Source organism: Dryas octopetala, chromosome 7, assembly GCF_963921425.1.
Source record: "Dryas octopetala chromosome 7, drDryOcto1.1, whole genome shotgun sequence".
Taxonomy (NCBI): domain Eukaryota; kingdom Viridiplantae; phylum Streptophyta; class Magnoliopsida; order Rosales; family Rosaceae; genus Dryas; species Dryas octopetala.
In genome coordinates, this window is record NC_141372.1 from 8,154,896 (window position 1) to 8,168,244 (window position 13,349).

Below are 13,349 nucleotides of genomic sequence, written 5' to 3' on the forward strand. Positions count from 1 at the left end.
ACAGTGAATACATTTTTAAACCTTTGGATAAAATTAAAACTTGGCTATCAAAAAAAATATATATATTAAAACTTCGGTTTCAAGAGATTGTGGGTCGTAAATTTTTTAAAATCAAAATGAGTCTGATGGGATTTTGAAGAGCTTTTGGAGCCAATAAGACAAAACACATAATATTATTTGAAAAATAAATAAGAATAAAACAATTCTGTAAAGCAATATTAGTCCAAGTGACATCAGGTGGTAGACGATGTGAAAAAAAAAATCTATAACGAAGGAATAAATATATTATATCACTTAATTATATTTAATATGTTATCTTTTCAACTATTTGACATACATAACATGAGTTTTATAATTTTAGGAGTTTTGAAACTGAGTTGAGTTAGACAATATTTTTCATAATTTAAGATTTTATAAGCCAAAGTGGCAAAAAAAAAAAAATATATTTTATAAGCCAATTACTCTCAAATTTAATGCCAAATCCAAAATGAAGAAAGCCGTTTTTTTCTTTTATTCCTACAGATACAGAATTAAAGGCATTTACTAACTGGCTGTTAAAAAAGAAAAATAAAGAAAAATTGCAAAAAAGTTGACCAAGAAAAAAGAAATGGAAAAATCTAAACCATTTTGCATCCTATCCAATAGAGCTCACAGAACCACGCAATCAGCGAATGACTAGTCATGATATCACGCTTATATCACGTGACCTGAAACTCTCTCTGAGGTGTCACATTCTGATTGGCCAGGACTTTTCAGTAATCTACATCTGGGACCACCAAAGCCACTTAATTCCATTCCAAAATTGAGCGTAAATAATCAGATATACCTGCCTAATTTGCGTCACACCTTCCAAATTATAAACCTGTGACGATGTTTATCCAATCAGAGCATTCCACGTGTATACAGTACAACATGTAGAGCGAGTACGCTACCAACCAGCACTCGCGCAAGTACGGAAGCAAAAAATACCCGAGACGTTGTCACGTGTGACCACCATGTTTGTCTCGTTCTCTCTCTACCCGATCTCTCACGCTCACTCCTTACTTCTCGCCCTTAAAAACCCCCCAAGCGAGAGTGAGACTCTCAGAGACCGCCAAAGACCAAAAGAGCTTCACAGAGCTACGGTAATGGCGTCATCTAGGTTTTCGCTCTGCTTCTGCTTGTTCTTCGCTTTCTGCTTCACTGCGATCTACGCCGAAGAGGCTGAATCGAAGGAGTTCGTGCTCACTCTGGACAGCACCAACTTCTCCGACACTGTCAGCAAGCACGACTTCATCGTCGTCGAGTTCTACGCCCCCTGGTAATTACAATTCGCATCTCGCTCTCCTTATCGACGTTGATTCCGTTTTGCTTTGCCCGATCGTCGTCGTTTGCTCTTGCTCTTGCTTAATTGTGTTGGCCTTGTGTGGATCTGAAATTTGCTTAATTCATGTGGTCTTGGACTTTTTTTTTTTAATATTGAATTTGTGTGGTACATTTAGGATTTGCTTTTGTGTTTCGAATTGATGTCGTATTTGTGCATTCAAGTTCATGCTTAACTGTTACAGCTAACTGCATGCAGTGGTTGAATGCTTGATTTGGCGTTGTTTTTACTCTTTTGCGAAATGTTTATACTAAACTCATATAATCAGAGTGACATGCATATGGAAAGCGCTCATCGGCTCTGAAGAAAGTGGATCTTGATGTGCTTTTGGCTTTTGATTTATTTATTTTAATAAATTTTTTGATATTATAATATTGTATTTTGTTTTTTCAGGCTTACAGTTTTGTTAATTTGATTTCTGTGTTTCCTTGTAGGTGTGGCCACTGTAAGAAGCTTGCTCCAGAGGTACGAAATGAAGCTATTAAATATTAGTTTCCCACAAATGTAGCATTTTTATTGAGAAACTATGTATTTTCTGATTTATCTGACGGTTTTTTTTTTTTTAATTTTTTGTGTTGGGGTAGTTTGAGAAAGCTGCGTCTATTTTGAGTAGTAATGACCCACCAGTCATTCTAGCAAAAGTTGATGCCAATGAAGAAGCAAACAAAGGACTTGCTTCTGAGTATGAGGTTAAGGGTTTCCCCACAATTAAGATTCTCAGAAATGGTGGGAAGATTATCCAAGAATACAAGGGTCCTCGTGATGCCGATGGTATTGTTGCTTATCTGAAGAAACAAAGCGGTCCGGCTTCTCTTGAAATTAAGACTGTTGATGTTGCAAATAGTCTTGTTGGTGACAAGAAGATAGTTGTTGTAAGTGTTCCATCTCCGTTTTTGTTTCCTGATTTGGTTTAATCTTTTTGAGGACTCAGCTGGTATAATTACTATTATTTCATAAATTTGCAGGTTGGGGTGTTCCCAAAGTTCTCCGGAGAGGAGTTTGAGAACTACATGGCTCTAGCTGAGAAATTGCGTTCTGATTATGAATTTGGCCACACTCTGGATGCCAAGCTCCTTCCACGTGGTGAATCATCAGTGGCTGGGCCAATAATTCGACTGTTCAAGCCATTTGATGAACTCTTTGTTGACTCTAAGGTATTACAGACTTTCTGCTAGGTTCATATTATTTTTGTTGATTTTGAGGTGTTATTATATTTTTATATATATCTATATATATATGTATATATTCATACATGCATATTATAAACACACATATGTTTAAATATTAGTGAGATATATTAATGAGGCAATCGTGCTTGCAGGATTTTAATGTGGATGCTCTAGAGAAGTTTGTTGAAGAATCTAGTTTGCCAGTTGTTACCGAATTCAACAATGACCCAAGCAATCACCCCTTTGTTATCAAATTCTTTAATAGTCCAAATGAGAAGGTATGTAATATGGTCCTGGTTTAGATTTATTTATTTTTCTTAAGATGGTGCATGTTGGTGATTTATGTTCAATGTGGATATTTAAAAAAAAAAAAAAATTTATTAAGATGCTGCATTTCTTTAGAGGTCACTCAAGTTTTATTCCCATGTTTATATTCATTTTCCTTGTGTTTTAGATAAAACCAAACATGAAGAATATTTCTATTTACGTTAGTATGGGTTTTGATGTTTGCTGTTTCTGCAGTTTTGAGTGTGCTCATAATTTGGAATTGTTTATGTTATTAATCTCTTGGTTGTACACCACGGGGTCCGGATCCGACCTACCTTTTTTTCCCATATGTTCTTTGATTAAACCACAGTATGCTCTATCATAACTTTGATGCTTTGTTGGACAATCTCATATCGTTTTTCCTCTTCTTCCCAATCTGTTTTCTAATATATGTGATGGAAAGTCCTCTAACTCCAGTTTTGAACTTGGTAGGCCATGCTGTTTCTGAACTTCAGTAGTGAGGTTGCTGATGCTTTTAAATCAAAATATCATGAAGTTGCTGAGAAATACAAAGGAGAAGGCATAAGCTTTTTACTGGGAGATATCGAGGCTAGTCAAGGTGCCTTCCAGGTTAGAATGTTTTTACTTACCAAGTCTTTTATCTATAATCTTGTTTTCAGATTATAAAGCTTTGCAAACTATTAATTTTTCCAGACTCCTTTTTTTGGTATATATATATATGTATATATCCAATGGCATGTTAAATGTTCTATTGGTTTTTATGAACAGTATTTTGGACTAAAAGAGGAACAAGTGCCTCTCATCATCATTCAGACCAATGACGGACAGAAGTTTCTGAAACCAAATTTGGAGCCAGATCATATTGTAGCTTGGGTGAAGGAATACAAGGTGAGGCTTCTGCTTCTTTCTTGTAATGCACTTGTCCTGCAATGGATGATAATAAATTCTCCATTTTTTTATTACTTTAGTGAAGTTCAATTAAGCTTTATACCTGTTGAGACCTATATACTGAATTACTTTTCTGCAGGATGGAAAAGTATCACCATACAAGAAGTCTGAACCCATCCCTGAGCAGAACAACGAGCCTGTAAAAGTAGTAGTCGCTGACAGCCTCCAGGACATTGTTTTTAAGTCTGGAAAAAATGGTACGCAAACTGACACTGGTGCATTATTCAAAATAATGAAATTGTTAATTGTCCTGAAAATAATATGTTATTTTGCTTAATATATCAATAGTTTTATAATTACAATCGACTATGGTCTGAACCGTCTGATACGTAGCCAAAAATTGCTTCGGAGTTCATCACACCATGCATCTTCCTGGCATTAAAAATGTTTCATCCAACATACAATGATGAAACCAAAAAAACTTTAAAATATTTTAATTGCATTGTATTGAAGTGGTAATCTGGTTGACGTATTCAAGAAGAAACCGAAACTTTATACATATGTTAGTTCACATAGCTTCTCAGTGACTATAATTTTCCCGTTGTTCTCTTCACATGGTTGCTCAATGGGAATGCTAGAAATTGGTATAATATGATTTTGTTTACTCTGCAGTGCTGATAGAGTTTTATGCTCCTTGGTGTGGACATTGCAAGAAACTTGCTCCAATATTGGATGAAGTTGCTGTCTCATATGAAAAAGATTCTGATGTTGTTATTGCAAAGCTTGTAAGATTTATCACCTTGCAAAGCTGATTTTATTATAATCATCATTGTGAACACAGATAATGCAAGATGGTGATCATTAACAGCACTTTCTTATTCATAGATGTACTAACCTGAAATTGTCTCGATAAGATTCTGCCCCACATTTACTGATTATCTCCTACTACTGTTTCTTTGCATTTTTGTGCATGTATCTCATTCCCATCTAAAATAAACAATTAAAGGAAAAACTGATTAGCCTTTTTTATACTTGGTTGATCTTTTCAGTTGGTAAAGAGTCTTCTTGATGTTATTCATTTCTTGCTTTCTCTTTCCAGGATGCCACTGCAAATGATGTACCGAAAGATTTCGAAGTCAAGTACTATCCAACTCTGTATTTCAAGTCAGCAAGTGGAAAACTCTTGCCGCATGATGAGGATGATAGGTCCAAGGAAAGCCTCATTACTTTCATTGAAAAGAATCGGGATAAAATTGAGAAACAATATTCAGGGGATGAGTCGGGGAAAGATGAGCTCTAAAAAGGTGACCGCTGCTCTTCATATTTAACTACATTATAAATTATTTTCTCATTCTCACAATTTCTCTAAAGCATAATTTGATGGTTTTGCTCATGGTATCTTTGATTTTTAACCCTTAAGACTTTTTTTCTTCAAAAATAGTCGACCATTTAATTTGGGTCTGAACATATTTCTCTCATGTTATGTGGTTTTGTAAGTTTCTCTAAGTTGGTAGTCCTAATTTGGTCAACATTTTCCAAATAAACTAATCTGTTATCTGTGTTTAGTTATTATTGTTTGAATTTGTTGCCTTGTTATGCATCTTTTTGTGGCAAGAAGAATGATTCGGAAATTCTTATTGTACTAAACACACACGCAAAGTGAATCGGTACTGTTTCTTCTCGATGTGTGTTTTGGAGTTAAAATGTAGTAATGATGTTTGTCTTGAACAGGTGGGTAGCTAGCCTTGGATGGAGAACACAGACATTTGAGGCAAACCTAGTTGGATATTATGGCGGCTGCTGATACACACTTTGTCTTTGAGAGAGAATGGTATAGCATAAAAGCAATGTCTGACTTACCTCCCCATATCCCTCCTTCCCTAGCTATCACTTAGATTCAGTAGTAGTTATGTGTTTTTTTTTTTTTTTTGGGTTGTACTTTTGAATAAATTGGGAGGTGTTTTCTGTCAGCTACACTAGCTTCAGGGATAACATAGAGTACTGTTATATTGTGCAGTTTTGCTAATGTAGAAGAAACTTTCTGAAGGAATTGTTCAATTTACAAGTGTTGAAGTTGATTATCTATCCCTAGTGCCAGTCTGCCAAAATTTATAATTTCCATCATATATTGCAATAAATTATTGTATGATTTGAAGGAAAAAAAACTTATATCATGGTTGTATACATCACTTGCTATCTCATGTGATGAGAGAGACACGCACTTGTTATATGAAAGTTTTACTCAACTTAAAGATAAGAGTGCCCTAAAAATTTGTGCCCTATTGGTGCCTTAATAATGTGGCATTGCCACGTAAGCTTTTACAAGGACAATTTTGACCGACCTTAAAATTTTGTAAAATTTAAACTACAAAGAGAGATTCAAAAAGAAGGATGTTATTTGCATTTTTTTTTTTTTTTGCACACCCTTGCTGAAAAAAAAAATTCAAGAAAAAAAACCACTTTGGCCCTCCTCTCTTTGCCTCTCTTTCACCTTCCCTCACCCACACACTTCATCCCCATCTCCCCCCCTCCTCTACACACCCCATCCCCATCCCCATCCCCATCTCCATCTCCATCTCCATCTCCATCTTTTTTTTTTTTTTTTCTTCTTCATCGTCGAAGCCCACCCCCACCCTTTCTCTTATTCTTCTTCCCCCCACCCCAACCACCTCCCCCGAGCCCTCCCCTCCTCTCATCTCCTCTCCTCTCCGACTCCTCTCTCTTTGCCACCTCCCAATCCCTTCTTCCTCTCTCTCTCTTCCTCTCTCTCTCTCTCTCTCACCCAAGCAGACAGCCAAAGGTCCAAAATATTTTTTTAAAAAATAATTTGCTGCAGGTTCGACGGACCAGTGCTGAACCCGATGGTTTCGTTTGACAGGTACCCGCCAAATAGAATAGGATTGTTCGGTGGGTACTTGTAGAACGAAACCACCGGATTCGGCACTGGTCTGCCGAACCACCTGCAATTTTTTATTTTTTTTTAGTTTTCTTCTCTCCGACGATGGTGAGCTAGCTGGAGGAGTAGTTGTGGAGTGGGCAGGAGAGGGGGTGGGTCGGGGGAAGAAAAAGAAGAGAGAGTGGGGGTGGGGAAAGAGAGAGAAAGGGAGAGAGGAGAGAGGAGAGAGGAGAGAGGAGAGAAGGTCAGGGAAGGGGTGGGGTGGGGTGGTCGCCGGTGGTGGTAGGCTGCTCGGCGTGGTCGGGGATGGGGTGTGTGCCGGAGAGAGGAGAGGTGGGGAGGGAGGTGGTCGGGGAGGGTGTGTGTGCCTCTGTGTATGTTTTTTTTGTTTTTTTTTTTTTCTGTTTAGGAATGGTGTGCAAAAAGAAAAAGGGATGGGATATAAGGTCTTTTTCTTTGAGTTTTTTTTTTTTTTTTTTTAAGGAATGATGTGCAAAAAAAAAAAAAAAAAAAAGGTGTGCAAATAGCAACCCTCTTTAAAAAAAATTTCATTCCCAAAATTTAAAGTTTTCAAATAAAAAAAGAAAAAGAAAAGAAACAACGCACTACGCACAAGCCCATTCCAAAACTGCACTCTGCATCTGTATCTAGCTTTGTGCACCAAATTATCATTTTCATAATGTTGGGATTAAATTGAATCCTTTCAATCTGCAGTTCATGTACTTCATTAACAATAATCTGCAGTTGATGAACTTTGCAGTACATGACATTCTAGTGTTCAACTTGTCCAGATCAGATATCCATCAAAAAATCTATTCCAAATACACCAACCAACAACCTTTTGCTCTCTAGCTTGATCAAAGTTGATGGTGTCACAGTAAGGAATTTAAAATTGAATGTCAAAGGATTGAAAAATGAGAGAAAACTTGGTTTATGAAGGCTGAAGGTAGAGATTGACTGCAGGTTTACATGAGGCTGCCAAAGTATATTGCCATGAACAATGTGGTTGAAGTTTGTAGAAAAACTAAAGATTTTCTGGAGGTTGAAGGGTGAGAATAATAGAAAAAATATTAAATAATAATATATTAATTAAGTAGTAATACTAGCCATTAGAATTGGATTGGAGTAGATAGTCATTTAACAATAATGATGTGGCAAATAACTAGTGATATGTGTAAAATAATTTTGTCAAATCAGATTAAGGCACATATATATTGTGTCATAATAGGACACAAAATCTTTTCCCTTTAAAGATATAGCTTCGTTCTTGCCTTCTCTTGGTTGTGGTCGATGACATGTAATACATTTTGTAGCCTACCATGGTTGTTACATGAATCGGGATATAGCTTTTTTCTTACCTATCATGGTTGAATACTTCAAGGATTTTCTCATGTGGTGTTGTAAGGTCACAGACAATAATTTAATTCCCCTTCTTCACCGCCCTGTTTTGGTTTGTTTTATGTCCCTCCATTCCTTGTTGTTAGACACGAAGCCTTAGCCCAGAGGGACTCCTCTTCCTTGTAGGACTATAAGTCTTTCCCTTGTATGTTCTGAATGTCGTGCACACCACGTATTGGTTTCCTAGTTATCCTAGGCTTGTGTCTGTATATATATTGGGTTAATCCCTCTTAATAAATCATCAAGTTATAAACTTCTACATGGTATCAGAGGTGCTCACGCACTAGGGTTTTTCTTTTCTCTTCCCTGTCCTCTCTTTCTTTTTGCCGTGCCTTCCCATTGCAGCCATGGCCGCCTCTTCTTCCTCCTCTCTTCCTGGTCCCAACGTTGCCCATTTTCTCAAACTGACTGAGACCAATTATCTCCTTTGGGAGAGCCAGATGAGTCCGTTCCTTATCGGGCACAATTTGTTTCAGTATGTTGATGGCTCTTCTCATGCTTCTGCTGCTCAACTTCCAGCTTCGGGTGATCAACCGGCTCAGCCTAATCCAGCGTATCTTTCCTGGTTTCAGGTGGATCAACTTGTGTGTAGTTATCTTACATCTACACTCTCCGAATCTGTTCTTGCTCTTGCTGTTGGGAAATCTTCTGCTGCTTCTATTTGGGAATGCTTGCGGCAGCACTTCTCTCAAATTTCTCTAGCGAATGCTACGAACATTCGTTTTCAACTTCTGGGTATGCAAAAAGGCTCCAAGACTGTCACTGAATACCTTCAGGCTGCCAAGTCTCTGTCCGATGCTCTCTCTGCTATTGGTCAGCCCGTTTCTAATGATGACTTGGTCTCCGCCGTCCTTCGCGGCTTGGGTTCGGAGTATGCCATGTTTGTGACTGCCGTCCTCAATTCTTCTTCTCTTCCCACCTTCACTGATCTGCGTGCTCGGCTATTGTCTGCGGAGGCTCAAAATGCCCGTCTACACTCTGACCAGGCTAGCTACGCCTTTGTCGCCACTCAACAACCCCGCCCCATCTCTGGTGGTTTGCATGGTTGTGGCAGCTCCTCTTCGCATCCCCGCCATCACAGCGGTGGCGGCCCTTCCTCGTCTCGCGGTGGCAACGGTCGTGGTCGTCGCGGCTGGGGTCGTGGTCGTGGCTCTGGTCGCGGCTATCCCTGGCTTCCTTGGCATCAACCTTGGCAGTCCCAGTCCTTTTCCGGTGGTTCACCTGCTGTGCCACCACCTCCTTCTGCTGCGGCTGGTCTCCTTGGGTCTGCTCCGGCCATTTATTGGTGCTCTTTCTGCCAGGCTCCGGGTCACCATGCCACCATGTGTCCTCAACGCCCTGTCCCTGCTGACTCTCCTTTTGCTGGCTTTCATGGTGCTTCTTCGGTGCCTTTTTCGGTGCCCTATTCGGCTGCTTCCATGGACCACACTTGGTATTCTGACACCGGTGCTACTCATCATATGACTAACAACGGTGGTGCTCTACAGGATCCCGCTCCTTACTCTGGTACTTCTGGTGTTATGGTTGGTAATGGTGATACTCTTCTTGTCCATCATACTGGTACTGTCCCTTTTCCTCTTGGGTCTCGTTCTTGTTCTCTCCATCATGTCTTTCATGTTCCTACTCTCACTAAAAATCTTTTGTCTGTTGCCCGCTTTACTCGTGACAATTATGTCCGTTTTTGTTTTGATCCGACTGGCTTTACTATCTCTGACTTGTCTTCTGGCAAATGCTTGTTTCAGGGCCCATGTAAGGATGGACTTTATCCTATTTCCGCTTCCATCCCTCAAGCTTTAGTTGCGTCTTCGTCAGAGTTATGGCACAATCATCTTGGTCATCCTTCGGCTGATGTCATTGCTCGCTTAGGTTCTCAATTGTCTTTCGATTCTAAATTTAGGAAAACTTCGTCTTTTTGTAAGCCGTGTGCTCTTGGGAAATCTAAAAAATTGCCTTTTGTTTCTAATAAAGTTTCTGCTCCTTTTCCATTTTATCTTATTCATTCTGATGTGTGGATGGCTTCTACTTCTAGTAGTTCTGGTTTTCGTTATTATCTTCTTCTTACTGATGATTATTCTCGTTTTACTTGGATTTATCCCATGCGCCGTAAATCTGAAGTCTTTTCTATTTTTATTTCATTTTGTGCTATGGTTGCCAATCTCTTTCGTACCCAAATCAAATTTTTCCAGAGTGATGGTGGCACTGAGTATACAAACCATGCTTTTTCCTCTTTTTGCAAATTGCATGGCATTGTTCATCGGTTCTCTTGTCCTCACACGCCCCAACAGAATGGGCTTGCTGAGCGCAAGCATCGCCATATCGCCACTGTCACTCGTATTTTACTTCACACCGCCAAGGCTCCTCTTTCCCTTTGGGTTGAGGCTGCCTTGACTGCTGTTGCCTTAATTAATATCTTGCCCTCTTCGGTCCTTTCTTGGTCCACTCCCTATGAACGGTTATATGGTCGTGTCCCCTCTTACTCTCGTTTGCGTACTTTTGGTTGTGCATGTTTTCCTTATCTCGGTGCATATGTTTCTAATAAACTCCAGCCTCGATCTTTAGAGTGTGTCTTTTTGGGATATAGCCTGCAGCACAAAGGGTACCGGTGCCTGGATCCTGTAACCAACCGAGTTTATATCTCTCGGCATGTTATTTTTGATGAGACTTCTTTCCCTTTTGCTCGACAGGTCTCGTCTCCACAATCTGAATATGTGGAAATAGTGTTCCAGCCGGCTACTATGCCTCGTTTGCTGCAGCAGCCACCTCTCCTACAGCCGGCACAGCCCACCCCACCAGTGTCTCCGCCGCCTTCACCTCCTTCCTCTCCCAGCTCCTCCACAGGCTCTCTCTCTGCCCCGGATTCTCCTGAGCTTCCCCCACCTCCTCGGCACTCCATGACTACTCAGCTCCAGGCTGGTATTGTCAAGCCCAAGGTCCACACGGATGGTACCATTCGCTATCCTCTTCCTGTTGCACTCGCCGCTGCTCTCTCTTCCACTGATGTGGAGCCCACTTGCTTCACCCAGGCTTCTAAGTCTCCTGAGTGGCGTCATGCTATGTCTGAGGAATTTAATGCACTCTTGAAGAATCAAACTTGGTCCCTTGTGCCTCCGTCCCCATCTCGCTCTCCCGTTGGGTGCAAGTGGGTCTTCAAAATTAAGCGGCGTTCCGATGGTTCCATTGAGCGGTACAAGGCCCGTCTTGTGGCCAAGGGCTTTCATCAACAACATGGCTTTGACTACGACGAGACGTTTAGTCCGGTGGTTAAACCTGCTACCATTCGCACTGTTCTTAGTCTTGCTGTTAACAATGGGTGGTCTCTTCGTCAATTGGATGTCAAGAATGCTTTCTTGCATGGGTTTTTGGATGAAGAGGTCTATATGCAGCAGCCTCCTGGGTTCATTGATCCCTCTCATCCCACCTTTGTGTGTAAACTTCGCAAGGCCATCTATGGGCTCAAACAAGCACCCCGTGCTTGGTTTCACCGGTTCAGCTCCTTCCTTGTTACCCATGGCTTTCGGCAAAGCTTGGCTGATCCCTCCTTGTTTATCTATGCTCATGCTAATCATTTCATGGTATTGCTACTTTATGTTGATGATATTGTGCTTACAGGTAGTGATTCATCCTGTGTTTCCTCCTTCATCGATCGGCTTGGTCGCGAGTTTGAGATCAAGGATCTTGGTCCCTTGCGCTATTTTCTAGGGGTTGAAGTTCTTGATCTCCAGCCGGGTCTTCATCTTTCTCAAGCCAAGTATGCCATTGATCTTCTTCGCCGCAATGACATGCTTAACTGCAAGCCGTGTGGTACTCCTATTGCCACAAAGCGCCAATTGTCAACTCATGATGGTCCATTGCTGGCCAATCCTACGGAGTTTCGTCATTTAGTTGGCTCCCTCCAATATCTCACCCTCACCCGTCCTGATATTGCTTATGCCGTTAACCATGTTGCTCAATTCATGGCCTCTCCTACCCACACTCATCTTATTGTAGTCAAGCGCATTCTTCGGTACCTCAAAGGTTCTCTTGACCTTGGCATTGTTTTTCGCCCTTCTCCAGGTGTGTTAACTTTTCGTGGCTACTCTGATGCCGACTGGGCAGGTTGTCCTGACACGCGTCGTTCCACTTCCGGCTACCTTGTGTTTCATGGTGCTAATCTCATTTCCTGGTGCTCCACTAAGCAACGCACGGTTTCTCGTTCCAGTGCTGAGTCTGAGTATCGGGCTCTTGCTCATGTGTGTGCCGAGACCATGTGGCTGTCCTATTTGCTTCGTGAGCTCCGTCAGCCCTTGTCTTGTGGTATTACTCTGTATTGTGACAATCTTAGCACCACCTATATGGCCGCCAACCCTGTTTTTCATGCGCGCACTAAGCATATTGAGTTGGACTATCACTTTGTTCGCGAACGTGTCAATCTTGGTACTCATCGTGTACAGTTCTTGCCTTCTGTCGATCAACCAGCTGACATTCTCACTAAAGGGCTTCATAAGGCTCGGTTTCTATTCTTAAGGTCCAAACTTGTCTTCCCCCGGCCGCCAAGTTTGCGGGGGGCTGTTAGACACGAAGCCTTAGCCCAGAGGGACTCCTCTTCCTTGTAGGACTATAAGTCTTTCCCTTGTATGTTCTGAATGTCTTGCACACCACGTATTGGTTTCCTAGTTATCCTAGGCTTGTGTCTGTATATATATTGGGTTAATCCCTCTTAATAAATCATCAAGTTATAAACTTCTACACTTGTGAATCGAGGAGATTTTCTTACTTTTTTTGCCTCCAATGATCCAAGATAAAGATCTCTCTCTCTCTCTCTCTCTCTCTCTCTCTCTCTCTCTCTCTCTCTCTCTCTCTCTCTAAACAATACATTAAAATGAAGAAAAATCAATTGCATGACTCGGACTACCCAAAGAAATTGAGATCGATCATTTGTTGAAGCAAGCAGTCATTGTACTGTGTAACTTTAGATTAAGGAGGGAAAAAGTGGAGTGTTTAGTTTTTGACGTTTATGGAGACACAAGGATTTGTGCAAACATGGAAGGCTACCACTATGGAGAAAAGCCAAGTTTACTTAACAATTAATACATAGGTTCACCCACTCATAGAGGTTTCATCTCTATTCATGCACAGAGGTTCTTTGCTTGCAGAGCAAGCATTGTTTTTGCTTCTGGTGTGTGGTCTATTTGAGAAATAGAATTGTTAGCAACAGTACTATAATTGCATCAATAATAATTGGTTTACTACAAGGCTCTTGAGTTTCATTCTATTTGTGATACTGATGGAGAATGAGAATTAGGTTGCATTCAAGCCCTTTCCAGGTCACTGATTCGATTCATTGAATTTGACCTGAAAAAAATTAGGC

At 40.7% G+C, this 13,349-nt stretch overlaps 1 protein-coding gene across 1 annotated transcript; it reads left to right on the top strand.

Moving 5' to 3' along the window:
• Window positions 1-1,063: 1,063 nt before the first annotated feature.
• Window positions 1,064-5,793, top strand: PDIL1-1 (PDI-like 1-1). Its single transcript, XM_086250787.1, has 11 exons — window positions 1,064-1,300; window positions 1,798-1,828; window positions 1,948-2,235; window positions 2,329-2,517; window positions 2,685-2,810; window positions 3,292-3,429; window positions 3,589-3,708; window positions 3,848-3,965; window positions 4,381-4,493; window positions 4,808-5,012; window positions 5,440-5,793. Exons 1-10 carry the CDS (start codon window positions 1,128-1,130, stop codon window positions 5,006-5,008), a joined length of 1,497 nt encoding a protein of 498 aa, XP_086106913.1. The 5' UTR covers window positions 1,064-1,127; the 3' UTR covers window positions 5,009-5,012; window positions 5,440-5,793.
• The last annotated feature ends 7,556 nt before the right edge of the window (window positions 5,794-13,349 follow it).

Excerpts from the sequence above, each read along its gene's own strand:
- PDIL1-1 (XM_086250787.1), top strand. The coding sequence starts at position 1,128 with ATGGCGTCATCTAGGTTTTCGCTCTGCTTCTGCTTGTTCTTCGCTTTC. Across the intron at positions 2,811-3,291 it reads TTAATAGTCCAAATGAGAAG|GCCATGCTGTTTCTGAACTT; the intron begins GTATGTAATATG and ends TGAACTTGGTAG. Across the intron at positions 4,494-4,807 it reads ATGTTGTTATTGCAAAGCTT|GATGCCACTGCAAATGATGT; the intron begins GTAAGATTTATC and ends TTCTCTTTCCAG.